Source organism: Chiloscyllium plagiosum, unplaced genomic scaffold (assembly GCF_037043375.1).
Source record: "Chiloscyllium plagiosum isolate Xiang-an unplaced genomic scaffold, Cpla_swu_hap1 HiC_scaffold_21, whole genome shotgun sequence".
In the NCBI taxonomy this organism is placed as follows: domain Eukaryota; kingdom Metazoa; phylum Chordata; class Chondrichthyes; order Orectolobiformes; family Hemiscylliidae; genus Chiloscyllium; species Chiloscyllium plagiosum.
This window is the reverse complement of record NW_028270159.1, coordinates 46,797,715-46,814,898: the sequence shown is the minus strand read 5'-3', so window position 1 is coordinate 46,814,898 and position 17,184 is coordinate 46,797,715. Positions and strand designations below refer to the sequence as shown.

At 41.2% G+C, this 17,184-nt stretch overlaps 1 protein-coding gene across 4 annotated transcripts in view; it reads left to right on the top strand.

The window, feature by feature from the left end:
- Positions 1–17,184, top strand: part of pnpla7b (patatin-like phospholipase domain containing 7b) — a 354,731-nt gene that overhangs the window by 281,289 nt on the left and 56,258 nt on the right. For all 4 annotated transcript variants that reach the window (XM_043719901.2, XM_043719899.2, XM_043719900.2 and 1 more), the window contains 2 exons: positions 5,331–5,447; positions 6,486–6,555. In XM_043719901.2, the coding sequence (XP_043575836.2) occupies positions 5,331–5,447; positions 6,486–6,555 (187 nt within the window). The remainder of the gene's footprint in view (positions 1–5,330; positions 5,448–6,485; positions 6,556–17,184) is intronic.

The following is a 17,184-nucleotide window of genomic DNA, read 5'->3' as shown; positions in this document are numbered from 1 at the left end:
AACGCAGAATGGTGTGTTGGCTCCCTGGTGCCAGGATCAAGGATGTCTCAGAGAGGGTGCAGAATGTTCTCAAGGGGGAGGGTCATTGTACACATTGGAACCAATGACATAGAAAGGGAAAAGGTTAAGATCCTGAAGGGAGATCACAGAGAGTTAGGCAAGAATTTAAAAAAGGAGGTCCTAGAGAGTAGTAAAATCTGGATTACTCCTAGTGCTATGAGCTACTGAGGTAGAGCAGATGAATGCATGGCTGAGGAGCTGGTGTATGGGAGAAGGATTCACATTTTTGGATCATTGGAATCTCTTATGTGACCTGTACAAGAAGGATGGATTGCACCTGAATTGGAAGGGAACTAATATACTGACAGGGAGATTTGCCAGAGCTGCTCGAGAGGATTTAAACTGGTATGCTGGGGGGGGTGTGGCAGCGGAAACACAGGAGGTAGTGACAAAAGAGATCAATCTGAGACTGATACAATTTGGAAAACGACCAAGTCAAACAGACAGGGTATGCAGGGACAAATCGCAGAACAAGGTAGGATTGATAAATTAAAATTGCATTTATTTAAATGCAAGAGGTCGAACAGGGAAGTCAGATGAACTTGGGGCATGGTTAGAAACATGGGACTGGGATAGCATAGCAATTACAGAAACATGGCTCAGGGGTGGACAGGACTGGTAGCTTAATGTTCCAGGATACAAATGCTACAGGAAGGATAGAAAGGGAAGCAGGAGAGGAGGGGGAGTGCTGTTTTTGATAAGAGATAGCATTACAGCTGTGCTGAGGGAGGATATTGTTGGAAATACATCCAGGGGGGTTATTTGTGTGTAACTGAGAAATAAGAAAGAGATGATCACCTTATTGGGATTGTATTATAGACCCCCCCGATAGTCAGAGGGAAATTGAGAAATCTGTAAGGAGATCTCAGTTGTCTGTAAGAATAATAGGGTGTTATGGTTGGGGATTTTAACTTTGCAAACATAGACTGGCACTGCTATAGTGTTAAGGGTTTAAATGGAGAAGAATTTGTTAAGTGTGTACAAGAAAATTTTCTGATTCGGTATGTGAATGTACCTACTAGAGAAGGTGCAAAAGTTGACCTACTCTTAGGAAATAAAGCAGGACAGGTGACTGAGGTGTCAGTGGGGGAGCACTTTGGGGCCAGTGACCATAATTCTCTTCATTTTAAAATAGTGATGGTAAAGGATAGACCAGATCTAAAAGTTGAAATTGGAGAAAGGTCAATTTTGATGGTATTGGGCAAGAGCTTTCAAAAGCTGCTTGTGGCAGATATACACAGGTAAAGGGACAGCTGGAAAATGGGAAGCCTTCAGAAATTAGATAACAAGAGTCCAAAGAAAGTATATTCCTGTCAGGGTGAAAGGAAAGGCTGGTAGGTGTAGGGAATGCTGGATGACTAAAGAAATTAAAAGTTTGGTTAAGAAAAAGAAGGAAGCACATGTCAGGTATCGACAGGATAAATCGAGTGAATCTTTAGAGTATGAAGGCAGTAGGAGTATACTTAATAGGGGAAATCAGGAGGGCAAAAAGGGGGCATGAGATAGCTTTGGCAAAAAGAGTCAAGGAGAATCCAAAGGGTTTTTACAAATACGTTAAAGACAAAAGGGTAAAGAAGGAGAGAATGGGGCTCCTCAAAGATCAGCAAGGCGGCCTTTGTGTGGAGCCGCAGGAGATGGGGGAGATACTAAACGAGTATTTTGTATCAGTGTTTACTGTGGAAAAGGGCATGGGAGATATAGAATGTAGGGAAATAGATGGTAACATCTTGAAAAATGACCATATTACAGAGGAGGAAGTGCTGGATGTCTTGAAACGCATGAAAGTGGATAAATCCCCAGGACTGGTGCTGGGTCCACTACTTTTTGTCATTTACATAAATGATTTGAATGAGAGCATAAGAGGTACAGTTAGTAAGTTTGCAGATGACACCAAAATTGGAGGTGTAGTGGACAGCGAAAAGGGTTACCTCAAATTACAACAGGATCTTGATCAGATGGGCCAATGGACTGAGGAGTGGAAGATGGAGTTTAATTTAGATAAATGTGAGGTGCTGCATTTTGAAAAGGCAAATCAGGGCAGGTCTTATATACTTAATGGTAAGGTCCTAGGGAGTATTGCTGAACAAAAAGACCTTGGAGTGCAGGTTCATAGCTCCTTGAAAGTAGAGTCGCAGGGAGATAAGATAGTGAAGAAGGCGTTTGGTATGCTTTCCTTTATGGTCAGAGTATTGAGTACAGGAGTTGGGAGGTCATGTTGCAGCTGTACAGGATGTTGGTTAGGCCACTTTTGAAATATTGAGTGCAATTCTGGTCTCCTTCCTATTGGAAGGATGTTGTGAAACTTGAATGGGTTCAAAAAAGATTTACAAGGATGTTGCCGGGGTTTGGAGGATTTGAGCTACAGGGAGAGATTGAATATGCTGTGTCTGTTTTCCCTGGAGCGTCAGAGGCTGAGGGGTGACTTTATAGAGGTTTATAAAATCATGAAGGGTATGGATATAGTACATCGACAAGGTCCTTTCCCTGGGGTAGGGGAGTCCAGAACTAGAGGGCATAACTTTAGGTTGAGAGGGGAAAGATATAAAAAAGACCTAAGGAGACCAGAATTGTGTGCCATATTCGGAAAGTGGCCTAACCAATATCCTTGGATATCAAGCACCAATGAGCAAATTTAAAATCGACATAAAAACAAAATATTGCAGAAGCTGGAAATCTGAAATAAAAACAGAAAAGGCTGGAGAAACTCATCAGGCCTGCCATCTTTTGTGGAGAGAGAAACAGAGTTAATGTCTCCAATGTGATTCTTCTTCAGAACTGTAGTCTTGGTAATCATATTTGACTAATTCATTTGCACTCTTTTGAGGAAGTAACAAGCAGCATAGATAAAAAGGAATTTATGGATGTATAAATTAGTCAGAAGGCATTTGACGATGTGCCTTATCAAAGGTTGCAATGCAAAATAAGAGCTTGTGGGAAAAGGGTAACATGCTAATATGGATAGAGAATTATTTGGCTGATAGTTTTCAGGAGTACATAAATGGATTGTTTTCTGACTGGTAAGATGTCAGGAGTGGTCTGGTGCAGGGTTGCTGCCTCAATCATCTGTAATCTGTACAAATGACTCAGGTGAAGGGCTCAAATGTGTGATTGCCGAATTTGCTCATGATGTGAAGATCTGAACATAAACTGTGAAGAGGGCATGATAAATTTAGGATGGTTAAGTAAGTGTACAACAATTTGGAAGGTGGATTATAAAGTGGGAAAATGAACTTCTCCACTTTGGCAGGAAGAATACAAAAGCTACATATTATTTTAACGGAAAGAAATTGAAGAACTTTGAGGTACAAAGGGATCTGGGTATACAGCAAGATTTACAAAAAGATTAGTATGCAGGTACTGGAAGTGCTTAGGAAGGCTAACAGAATGTTGTCATTTATTGCAAGAGGAATGGAATATTAAATTAGAGAAGACTACCAACAGTAGTATAGAATGTTAGTAAGGCTACATGTCAACTACTAGGTACAGGTTTTGTCTCCTAATTTCAAGTAGGATGTAAATGGATTGCAAGCAGTCCAGAGAAGGTTCGCTTGACTGGTGTCTGAGTAGGGGTGAGGATTTTTTTTTAGAATTCCTACAGTGTGGAAACAGACCCTTTGGCTCAACAAGTCCACACTGACCCTCCAAAGAGTAACCCACCCAGACCCATTCCCCTACCCTATTATCCTACATTTACCCCTGACTAATGTAGCTAACCTACACATCCCTGAACGCTATGGGCAACTTAGTATGGCCAGTTGTCTAGTGAGATAATGTTGGACTGGTTAGGCCCCTATCCTTGGGAGTTTAGAAGTCAAAAAGTGATTTTAGTGAAACACTTAATAACTTAAGGGGGCTCGGCAAGGTGGGTGCAGGTAGGATGTTTCTGATAGGTGAAAGGTAAAACTGGCTACTCAGTTTATCAATGAAGGGTCTTCCAATTAAGGTGGCAATGAGCAGCAAGCTTTTCTCTGAGGCTGAAGGATTTTGGAACTCTCCCTGAGAGTGATAGCAGTGGGGTCCTTGAATACCTTTAAGGTAGAGATATATTCTTAACTGACAAAGGACTTGGAGATTGTCAGAACTTAAATGGGAGAGTAGATTTGAGGTGTCAGTCAGATCAATCATGATTATCTGAAGCAGCTCAGGCTAGAAGGCCAATCACTCCTAACGGGCATGTTTGTAAGACATTACCTTGGGTTTATTTCTATTAGTTTGAAAAGTTGACAGTGATCTACTTGATGCTTTTAAGATAATAAAAATACTTAACAAATGTGGCGAAGATTATTCCTTAATTGAGAGATTCCAGAACAAAGGGGTCACATTCTTAAAATTTGTGTTAATTTGAACAAAAAAGGGCAGTGGGAATGAAGAACTATTTCCCACTAAAATACTGTGGATGCTCAGACAATTTAAGTTTTCAAACTCTGAAAGATGGATTATTTGCGATTTTGGCGAAGTTGTTAGGGGAATGTGGTTAGAGGAGGATTTTTGCTTTGGCGTGCTAATCTTTCATGATCTAATTGAATAGGCGAGCAGGCTTCAGGAGTTAAGCGGCCTACCCCTTTTCTTATGGAGTTGTCAAGAACTTCGTAAAGCCTTTCTGGAAAGGCACTGAAAGTGAAATTCTGTAATCTGTTAAAATTGCTATGTTTGTTCTCACTTTTAATACTTTTAGTTAATTAGCCTGATTCATAGTAGTGTGATCTGTCATAGTGTGTCACCACTTTGTTTATCTAAGCGATTGATAGAGTACGAGGATGCCAGTAATTAGCAGCTTAAGGAAGCTGCTGCTGCCGTAATTGTAGGTCCACTTGTTCCCAAATTTTTGAGTTTTGTCCCAAAATTATGACAAAAACAAAAGCTGGAAATTTTAGCACCCTCTCTGACACAGAAGATAGACTGTAGACTAATCAGAAATTGCCAGACCTACTCAGCAGCTCTAGGCGCTTTTTTTCAGTTTGTATTTCAGATTTCCAGCATCCACTGTTTTTGTGGTTAGGTCAAGTGTTGCACTCATTGACTAATGGAGTAGGTGATCTGATGTCGATGGACTGGGTAAAGAGGTAGGAGAAAATGTGAGTGGAGTACAAATGCCAGAAGAGTAGAGTTCGGTTCAATGACTTGTTTCTGTGCTGTAGGTACTGTGTCAGAGTCACATGCTCAAACTGGCCTTTCTAGAATGAAACACCTCTTCCAGTTGTTTCCTGCAAATGGTGTGTCCATATGTGTCTGAAATGAAGTTTCATAACCAATGTATTTTTAATCAACAGGAAATGACAAATGTTTTCAAGAAAGTGCTTGATTTAACATACCCAATCACCTCAATATTCTCAGGATCTGCTTTTAACAGCAGCATCAGTAACACCTTTAAGGACAAACAGATAGAGGTAAGAGGTGTAACCATCAGTATTGGTATCAGCTAATATAACCCTGTTCTTGAGCTGCCAACATGTTCAAAAGAGTACTGATGTCACCTTGACTGACTGTCAGCTTCCTTCTTGCAAAACCTTCTCAAACCTACACCTACACTATTGCAGGGCTCCTAAATGTTCCCTTGGTTCAACATTCTCTTCATCAACCACAGAATTCTAAACAGTCTTGCAATGTTTTATATACTAAATACTAGTTTAAATATTACGTGCTGGTTGTCATAATTAGTAACACTTGCCCCTGATGCCATGTAGCTGGTAGTTGCTACGTAAACATTCAGTAGTTGATGTGCTTAACATTTTGTACTGGATAAACTGTATTGTCGCACAGAACTTGGTATATTACTATGGGTCACTTGGTTGCACAGCACCAACTTGAACTGGTTTCTGTGCACAGTCCCAACTTGGCACTTTCCAATCTTTATGACTTGACTCATCTCTCAGTGGGTTTGAAAAGTGATCAAGAATTCCCATTCCCCTTGGTTGCTTGTTTCTGCACAGCAATGGCCTGGGGGCAATTCAGCAGCTGTAGTGTTGTTGTTAGAGGTTTCCAACATGAGATAATCTAAGGCAATTGAAATATGCACAACTATAACAAAATATTCTGTTTGGGTGTAATGATCCACCTCTATACTTTGTGATAGATTTTCATGGCTATACAGCCTGTAAGATTCAGGCCATTTGAGCCATTCTAACTTTCTGCTGTCCATGAAATCTTCCTCCCATTTATTTCCTTAATCTAAAAATCATTTTTTAAATCCCTCCATGTATGTAAATAACTTCTCCTTAAATGTGCTCTTTTCCTCAATTGTTTCAAATTTGACCTTGTAGGTGATCATTCCCCACTATCAGTTTTCCCCCTCACCCTCCCAGTCTCCCTCCAGGTTTAGTTTTTTTAATTCCGAAATTAGAACTGGTTGTTGATGGAAAAGGTTGGGGGATGGGGTTGTGTTGCCTGTCCTGACACTGAAAGGATGCTACATGTTCTCTTTTCAGGATCTGTGGATTCCTTACTTTAACATCACTACAGATATAACTGCTTCTGCCATGCGGGTTCATACTGATGGTGAGTACACCTTGATATTCTGAGCAGTCCTGCCTCCACTACCTAATTTGCCTAGTTTATGTGACCAGTGATAATTTTACCCACCTAACTAGGGAGATGCTGTTGAATCATTAACACAGGAGATTTAAACCTCCATTCTTAGCATTGTAAAAAGTTAATACTCATTTTGGTAACTCCATCTCCGTTGGTGATCTTCGGTTGTTCGATGTCTCTGCACTGCCACTGATCTGATCACATTGATTGGCCCACACTCTGGTGGAAGATGTCCCAGGAAAATGTTACTTGTCACTGAGAGCCTTGTTGTGGTACTTTGTTACTTCAGTTCTGTGAAATTGAATTTGTTTTGAAAGTTTAAAAACATTTTTAATATGCAATTGAAGTATACACTCACAATCCCCACTCTCCAAATTTCTGTTGTTCCGGATAGAAGATTGGCTAACTAACAGAAGAGGAGTTGCGATAAGGAGGACATTTTCAAAATGGCAACCTGCAGCTAGTGGTGTGCGACAAGAGTCAGTGCTAGGACCACAATTATTGATATATGTTAATGATTTGGATGGGGAAGTGAATATACTATTGCCAAGTTTGCGGATGACACAAAAATAGGCGGAAGGGCAAATGGTGAGGATGACACAGAGTCAACAGAGGGATATTGGCAGATTAAATTAGAGGACAAAAACGTGACAGATGGAATATAATGTGGGAAAATGTAACTTTGGTCACATTTTTTATGTGAAAGTGTGCACTTTGGCAGGAAGAATGTGGAGATGAATATTATTTAAATGGAGAAAGACTGCAGAAAGCTACAGAAGAGAGGATTTGGAAGTCAATAAAGTGAATCAATAAAAGTTAGCATCCAAGTTCATCAGGTAATGGGGAAGGAATATGGCGTGTTGGCCTTTTATGTCAAAAGGAAGTGAGTGTAAAAGTTCAGAGGTTTCGCTAAAATTGAACAAGGCACTAGTCAGACTACAGCTGAAATTCTGTGAACAGGTTTGGTCCCCTTATCTAAGAAAAGACATACTTCTTTAGAATGCAGACATTTTGATGAAAAATCATTCTGGCCTCAAAACATTAATTCTGTTTTTCTCTACATAGATGCTGCCAGACCTGCTGAGTTTCCCCAATATTTTCTGTTTTTATTACATTGGAGTCTTGTCTCTTTGGGACTGTAAAATCAGTTCACGAGCTTAGTGACTATTTCTAATATCTGTAATTACACCACTGGCTGACAGATGCAAGAATGGTATAGGCTATTCAGCCTCAGGTCTACGTCACCATTTATTAAGATCATGGTTGATCCATAACCAGTCCCCTCAGTTCAGAGATAAAAGGGGTTTTTATTTTCAACAACAAACTGCTGTTTTAGGGATGTCATTTTTATTTAAAGCACAAGAGATAGAAACGTGTTGCATGACCTTGGAATATCCTAAGTCACTTTACCATGAATGAAGTACTTGAGAAATGAAATGCGAGAAACACAATAACCAGAACTTAATTCCATATTCATTCTTGCAATGAAACATGTAGAAATTAGTATTTGAATTTGAAATTTCATCACTTTCAGTATGTGGAACAGGTGTAACTACTAAGTTAGTGAATTATAATATAATGAGGCAAACAATATGCAAGCTATTGTACTACTTTATATTCTGTGGGTTATAATTGCTTTGAATTTAATCTATCTTGGTGCTAATATTCCTCGAATGATGCCTGTCCATGTTTTCAGAGGGTGAAGTTTGTGTAGTGTCTGAATGATCATTATTTGAAACTTTACTCTCCACACCCCAAAACTGTTTATCCACTCTGTCACAGATGATGGGAGCTCAAGAAATCAGAGTAAATGCTTGACCAATCCAAGAGCCACTGTTGCAGTCATGTGGATTAACTTTAATGCCTTCATGTGGTGTCAGTGCCCAAACTTTGATATCCTGATATTTTTCAGAGGGCAGGTGAAAATATGAACCAGTTATTGTAAAACGCCAATGTATATTAGCATTCAAAGATAAAAGCAATTCCTTTGTGTAGGTTAATATTATCTCTGTAATAGTTGCAATTGTAACATATATAAACTGATGCTTGGTCCAGCCTCACTGCAGTGGAGTGCTAAGCATCAAACCCTGCTATTCCTAGCAAAAGAAAGACTTTTGAAAGCAGGCCAGAATCCTACTTTACCTGATTTTCAGATCCAGATTGACAGAAAACACTGATCAGATTTCCATATTTAACAGGAATTGCTATTTATTACACGTAAATAGAGTGTAGCTACAGGCAGACAATTCTGAACCATCAGCATACAACTCTACTAGTTAAAGCTGTACTCCCCTTTATGCACAAAAAAAAGGTGTCTTAGTTAGAAGGAAAGACTGGAAAAGAAATTCAATGTTTCTATTTGCAGGATTTACTGAGATGGTCCTTGTGCTGCTGTTTGATCTTCCTTCTCTGGATGCTTACACTGGTTTATAGGAGTCCTGCGCTAACTGGTTCACATTTTTTAAAGGCCTATGCATTATTCATCAAATGACCAAGCTTACAGCAACTGATAGAGGAAAACTAAATTGGTTTCCTTTAGTTTTAATGTCGCTTTGACAGTGGAGAACAGAGAGAGGTCCTGAGTTAGTGGTGGCTTGTAGGCTTCTCACAATCTTCTTCACAGTACCAAGCTGTTCAGTCACCTGATAAACCCAGTTGTTAGCAGATAGAAGGCCTTTGTTGACAATGACTGGTCACTAGTTCACAGACCAATCAGCTGCTTTTAGCCCTCTGAACCTCCATTTGACACACTCTTGGCTCCAGCTTGTCTGCACTTTCAACTCCTACGTGAACCAGCAGCTGTGGAAACAGTGCTCACAATGAGTGTCAAGTCACTTGCTTTCAGAAACATGCAACAATCCTTCAGCAATCCTTTATCCTTGACTTCAAGGCAGTTCTTTTCCCATTTCCCACTTATACTGAAAAATAAGATGATAGTCTTTTTCACAGCTTGGTGAGCATAACTGCAAGCTTAATTGGGTTCTTGTATGGTTCTCCTACAATCCTTAAAATCAAAAAGACTTTTATGGAATTGACAAAATGTGACTGCTGCCAAAGATTCCCCAGGAGTCACCGTTGATAAATGCACTGAGCAACAGCAATCCCAAGTTTGGTTCTTGACCTGTTCACAGCTAACTTACCTCAGATGGAGCACAGTTAGACGACCACAGTGAGCAATGTTGGATTCAGAGAGGGAGACGATGCTGCCACTGTGTTTATTCCTGATCACTAACCAGTGATGGCTACTCATAAGACTTTCTCCAGGATTTCAGTTAAAGGCTACATTGAGCCCAAATATGATATCCACATTGTTCAATATGCTGCAAATCCACCCTGCCTCAGTTCACTCTGGAGAATTGTTTGAATTACCATCATCCCTCGGGGACAAAAAAATTCTAGTTTGACACTTGGAGAGAAATAAGGGGGATAAATAATTTAAGTAAAGATTATCTAAATTTTATTTTAAAAAAGACATTCTAATCAAATAGTTCTGCAATACAGCTTGGTATCAAATTGTGTTGATAATGTCTATAGAACATCTTATGATGTTTTATTGCAACAGCACTATATAAATGCATTGTTGACGACTAATCCAGATTGCAACATTTCCTGTTCACATCTGCGAAATGTCAAGTTTTCAAATGGTCCTCAGTAGCACTGCATGATTCTGTAATGTAACAGCCCTTCTCCTCTAATCAGAGTGCAGTTCAATAAAGAAAACCTTCATTGTATTTTAAAGACTGATTGCATTGGTATTGATTTTTTTTTCACTACCAAATCAAGGTCATAGCATAGTATTCCCATACTTTCACTGAATCTCCTGCCTTTGTATCCTTTCAGATTTTGACATCCTGTCAATGAAACAAAGCACTTGTTTGCTGTTCTCTTGTTATAAATCTTGCAAATGCCCCAGTTTGTTTCCAGCACCTGTGTCAGTGGATTGAAAGCCTGGCCTGAGAGAGGAAACAGGAGAAAGTGTCTGAGAAAGTTCTTTATCATCCGTCAGATTGTTGCAACAATCCTGCCAGGTGTCGTGCTGTTTAACAGCCACGCCATTGAGACAGTTTCTGGCTTGATTTCCGTTTCATGCCTTTTTCTCTCCTATTTCAGAATGGTGGAATTGTTCAGCCCAATGAAGCTTAGCATCTTGAGTGTCTCACTACGTTTGTGCACAGAAAAGCTCACGCAGCCTGACATTTCTATGAGAAATGCCCTCTCTTCTACCTCTGGGTAGCTGGTGAAGATGAAATTGAATAAGCTATCATCCAAACAGGAGCAAAAGCTCTGGGACATAGTAAGTGTCAGACTTCATACCGTAAACATTGGGTAACCTGGTGAAGTCCTGTCTTACATACCCATTGCTGTAGCAGTGATTTCCCTCGATCCTTCTCACATTGAAGCGGCTGCATTTTGAAAAAGAAAAGAATTGCATTTATATGCCGCATTTTATGACCACCAAACAGCTCAAACCACTTCACAGTGAATTAGCATTCTAATGTCGGAAAAGTAGCAGTCATTTTGCACACACAAAACTCTTGTGCACAGCAACGTGCTAATAATTGTTTTTGCTGCAAACGCAGTTTCAGACTTCCAGCATCCGCAGTATTTTCCTTTATCTGTTTTCGGGAGTTTGATTGAAGGGCAAGTGTGGGCCAGACATCAGAAATAATCCCCCTCTCCTCATAATACTGCAGTCTTCTACATCTACTTGAGAGCTCAGACACGGCCTCAATTTAATGGCTCATCTGAAAGTTAGTAACAAAAGCATTCTCACTGGCCTTTCAGCCCGGAGGTTTTAATTGCAGTCCCAGAGTTGGGTTTCACCCCATAATCTTTGGACTCGGGTGAAAATGCTTCCCATTTGTTTTTTGTTGACAAATGGAACCTACTCATGTCAGATAACCAGAGAAGAAGACGCTTCCCAGTATTTTACATTATACTTTATTTTTCCTATCCTTAAATTAGAGCATTTTATTCTTACAGCAGTCAGACAGAGCTCTGTCAAAAAAGCATTTCCTTATATAAGTGCGGCAGCTCCTCCTTTCCCCATAATTTGGGAAATAGTAATGATCGCGACAGTCTGTGAGGAAATAACTGGGGCCCTGACAGATATCTTTGTGGGGTCCCTAAATACAGGTGAGGTGCCAGAGGACTGGACGGTTGCTCATGTTGACCCCCTGTACAAAAGGGCAGTAGGGATATTCCAGTAACTACAGACCAGTGAGCCTGTCGTCAGTGGTGGGAAAGTTGCTGGAGAAGGTGCAGAGGGAGAGGATCAATTTAGATTTCGAAAGGAATGGATTTATCAGTGTTAGGCAACATGGTTTTGTGCGGGGAGATTGTGCCTTACCAACTTAATAGAGTTCTTTGAGGTAGTGACCAAGTTGATAGATGAAGGAAGGGCTGTCGATGTCTTATCCATGGACTTAAGTAAGGCATTTGATAAGGTTCCCCATGGTAGACTAATAGAGAAAGTGAAGTTACATGGTGTACAGGGTGTTCTAGCTTGGTGGATAAAGAACTGGTTGAGCAACAGGAGACAGAGAGTATTTGAAGGGAGTTTCTCGAAATGGAGAAAGGTGACCAGTGGTGTTCCACAGGGGTCAGTATTGGGGCCACTGTTGTTTGTGATATACATAAATGATCTGGAAGAGGGCACTGTTAGTATGATCAGCAAGTTTGCAGATGACACGAAGATTGGTGGAGTAGCAGAAAGCATAAGGGACTGTCAGAGAATACAGGAGGATATAGGTAGATTGGAGAATTGGGTGGAAAAGTGGCAGATGGATTTCAATCCAGGCAAATGTGAGGTGATGCATTTAGGCAAGACTAATTCCAGAGCAAATTATACAATGAACGGAAGAGCCTTGGGAAAAGTTGATGGGCAGAGAGATCTGGGAGAGCAGGTCCATTGTACCCTGAAGGTGGTTGCACAGGTGGATAGAATGGTAAAGAAGGCAGATAGTATACTTGCCTTCTTTGGACGGGGTATTGAGTTTAAGAGCTGGCAAGTCATGTTAAAATTGTACACGACTTTGGTTCGGCTGCATTTAGAATACTGTGTACAGTTCTGAACGCCCGCACATTGCCAAAAAGATGTGGACGCTTTGGAGAGGGGGCAGAGAAGGTTTACAAGGATGTTGCCTGGTACGGAAGGTGCTAGCTATGAAGAGAGGTTGAGTAGGTTAGATTTGTTTTCATTAGAAAAAAGGAGATTGAAGGGGGACCTGATAGAGGTTTACAAAATCATGAAGGGTATAGACAGGGTGGATAGAGATAAGCTTTTTCCCAGGGTGAAAGGATTCAATAACGAGAGGTCATGCTTTCAAGGTGAGAGGTGGAAAGTTTAAGGGGGATACATGCGGTAAGTACTTCACACAGAGGGTGGTGGGCGTTTGGAATGCATTGCCAGCAGAAGTGGTAGAGGCAGGCACGGTAGATTCATTTAAGATGAGTCTGGACAGATGCATGAGTAGGTGGGGAGCACAAGGATACAGATGCTTAGGAATTAGGCGACAGGTTTGGATAGTAGATTTGGATCGGCTCAGGTTTGGAGGGCCGAAGGGCCTGTTCCTGAGCTGTACATTTTCTTTGTTCTGTGGTTCAGATATCTTGGTGCTCCTCAGTTTAGTGAGAATGAGCAGACCTATATGGAACTCGAGTTAGAGCAAAGCATTTAGCGTTTTAGATAGCCCTACTCCCACAATTCAACAAGATCATGGCAGATCCAGTTTCAATCTCAAATCCATTTCCCCAACTACACCTCTGGCCCATAAGCCTTGACTCCCATGTTTGTCAAAAGTCAGTATTCCTCAGTCTTCAATGAACGCAATGACCATGTCTCTGTTGCTTCCTAAAAGAATTCTGCATCCTCTGAGAGAAAACAAATTCTTCTAAAATCTCTAGCTCAAAAGGGACTCTGCTTATTCATAAAGGGGTAGCCCGGTGGCTCAGTGGTCAGCACTACTGCCTCGCAGCACCAGGGACTCTGGTTTGATTCCACCCTTGGGCCACTGTGTGGAGTTTGCCATTCTCCATGTATCTGTGTGGGTTTCCCTCCTGGGTTATCCAGCTTCCTCCCAAAGTCCAATGTTGTGCAGACTAGGTGGATTAGCCATGAGAAATGCAGAATTACAGGGATAAGGTAGGGGCTTGGGTCTGGGTGGGATGCTCTTCAGAGGGTCAGTGTGGACTCTATGGGCCAAATGGCCACCTCCAACACTGTAGGGATTCTGTCATTGACTCTAGTCACCCAACAAGAAGAAATACCCTCTCTGTGTCTAGCCTATGAAATTTCCTCGTGACTTGGTGTTTCACCAGGATGTCTTCATTTTTCTAAACTCCAATGGATAGAGGCACAACTGTTGCACAGCAACATAGAAAAATAGGAGCAGGAGTAGGCCATTCACCTTTTGAGTGTGTTCTACCATTCATGATAATGGGTGATCATCCAACTGAGTGCCCTATTCCTATTTTCTCCCCATACCCACTGTTCCTGTTGGTCCTATGGACTGTGTTGAGCTCCTTCTTGAAAACATTCAATATTGTGGCTTCAACCGCTTTCTGTGGCAGAGAATTCCACACATGCACCACTCTCTGGGTGAAGACATTTCACCTCATCTCAGTTGTACATGGCTCACCCCTTAGTCAGTGACACCAATTCTGGACTCCCAATCTTCAGGAACATTTTTCCTGTGTTTACCTGTCTACTCCTGTTGTAATTTTATAGTTTCCTATGAGATTCTCCCTCATTCTTTAAACTCCAGTGAATGTAGTCCTGACCAGTCCAGTGTCTCTTCGTATGTCAGTCCTGCTATCCCAGGCATCAGTCCAGGAAAGCTTTGCTGCATTCCCTCCATCACCAGAACATTCGTCCTCCGATAAGGAGACCAAAACTGCACACACAGGTGTGGTCTCACTTAGGCTCGGTATAGTTGTGGCAAGCCGTCCCTGCTCCTATACTGTTTAACCTTTCTTCACAAAATAAGGCCTTCATCTCAGAAATGAGGTGAGTGAACCTCCTCTTAACTGCTTACAATATAATTATATCCTTTATGTTTTAGAACTGGATGGTGTAAGAGGGCCTTCAAAGAAATTTAAGGTGCAGCTAATATATCCAGCAGTTAGCCGGCATGCATAGTCGAATTGCTTTCAAATCAGGATTCAAGAATTTCTTCAAGGATTTGAAGAACAAGTAAATTACTTCTCAGTGATAATTTTCCTCAGAAAAGGATTTCCTTTTGTTATAACTGGAGGATTGACTGCAGTAAACTCGGTGTCATGCAAGTGACAAGTGAGCTCGTTCCAAACGTTCTTTACAGCTTAGTCCCTGAGTGTTGGCCGGTGGCCGGTGCCTGAGTGCAACTTAGTGTTCACTCTTTCCTGTTATCTTTCCTCATGTGAAGGATTCCTCAGAAGCATCCAAGCTGGAGGAGGACGAAAGCATGCAAATGTTGAATTTCTGAACTGCAGACAGCAGACGATTGAGAAACATTCTGAGGTGAAATTGAGTTGGGGTGCGTGCTGCTGCCCAGATGAGTATTCTCCCATACTCACTTCAATAGAACAGAATATCTCCAGGGTGTCTAATAATAGGAGTCCAACATGTTTCTGCATGTTTACTTAGCCTTCCATTTCTATTTTCACACCAATGGTGTTGTCAGCATCTTAAATATTGGGTTAACATTTTGACGGTAAACTCTGAACAAAATATTCAAGGCATTGTTGCACACCAAGAATGCTTCTCATTCCAGAAACTGACAGGCCTATTGTATATTTCCAGCATCTTCCATTTTAGTTTTAATAATTAATAGCCTTGTTTCATGCAGATGTTAAATATGTAGAGAACAAAGGAGTCTGTACACAGTGTCGAAAATAACTACATAGCAATGTCAGGAGTGCGACATGACATTCTCGCCAGCCCAACTATTACAGCCAAACACCATGTCTGTGATCGAATAATTATGGGCCATCCTCCAATATCATCACCTATTGAACCCCTACTTTCAGAATTACTAAGTACAGTAAATCTTTTATTAGCTGGTACCTTGTGGACCAGCAGTGTCCCGTTTGGTCAAATATTCTGGTTGATGATTAGGTGGATCACTTCAGTGTAAAAACTAAGAAATAGAACGTAATTCAGAGGGAATATACATCAGTGTTTTACTTCATTTCCCCATAAATCACTTAAATAATAATGTAACTTTGCCTTAAATAAAACTTACTGGCAGAGAGCCTTCTCACTCGCACCGTCAGGTGACTACTCCAACTTCCCAGCGATGACAGTAACATTGTAAACGTCTGGTATTTCAGTTATATAATTTTTGCTGATACATCGAGTCTGCTGGCTCATAAGGTGTCAGGTTAAAACAAAGTTTGCTGTACTTTCTTCTACCTTCCAGAGAAGAGAATCAAACAGTGTTACTAATGTCTTTAAAATAAACTTCCAAGCTCTGCCTCCAGTCCAGCTGATTCTCTGGGATTTCCGATTATCTGGTGAGCATAGTTTTATTGTAATCTCTCGCTTGAGCCTTGTGAATTTTCAGTTCTTCACTGAGATAATTGTCCAATTTTGATTTCCACCATAGCTAAAATATTAAAAGAAAGTTCCATAGCACTCAGTGATGCTGATATTTTCCACTGTTGGTTAATCCACCAAAGGAAAGGTTGTGTTGAGTCAGAATTTTATCTGCATCACCTTTCCTTGACCCTCTATTGTTAGCCAGCATCTCAGGGTTTTTTTTGGCAGATGTTTGTCAGTCGAAAAGTGAATTGAAAGCCCAAGACACACAATAATGAACATCTGGTGCTTCTGGTTGTTATGCCTGTGAGAATTCACTTTGCTTTGGTCATTCGCTTTGAATGTGAGGAAGCAAATGGACTGGAAGTTATTGCTTTCTGCTGACTCTTTGAGAATGCAGTAGAAGTTTTGAATCATTTAAATGGTTACCATTTTGCAGCTAATCTGGTTCTTCGTTCAGAACCAGACTTTCTGGCAATTGTAATTCTACGCGTAGTTCTCCTGCACACCTCTCTGTATACAGCCTCCTGGAGTGTTACTGTGAACCTCAATGGTGTTTTCCCATCTGGTCTCAATGTTATTGAGTTCAGTAATTTCAATCTGTAATCTCTGCCTTGATTGTTTTGCTTTCTTTGTCAGTTTTGAACTTGGAGAAAGTGAGGACTGCAGATGCTGGAGATCAGAGCCCCGTTCCTAATGAAGGGTTTTGCTCTCCTGCTCCTTGATCTGCTATGATTTGATTAGATTAGATTACATTACATTACAGTGAGGAAACAGGCCCTTCGGCCCAACAAGTCCACACCGACCCGCCAAAGCGCAACCCACCCATACCCCTACACCTAACACTACGGGCAATTTAGCATGGCCAATTCACCTGACCTGCACATCTTTGGACTGTGGGAGGAAACCGGAGCACCCGAAGGAAACCCACGCAGACACGGGGAGAATGTGCAAACTCCACACAGTCAGTCGCCTGAGGCGGGAATTGAACCCGGGTCTCTGGCGCTGTGAGGCAACAGTGCTAACCACTGTGCCACCGTGCTGCCCACAAACGCGACAAACTTTTCCAGCACCAC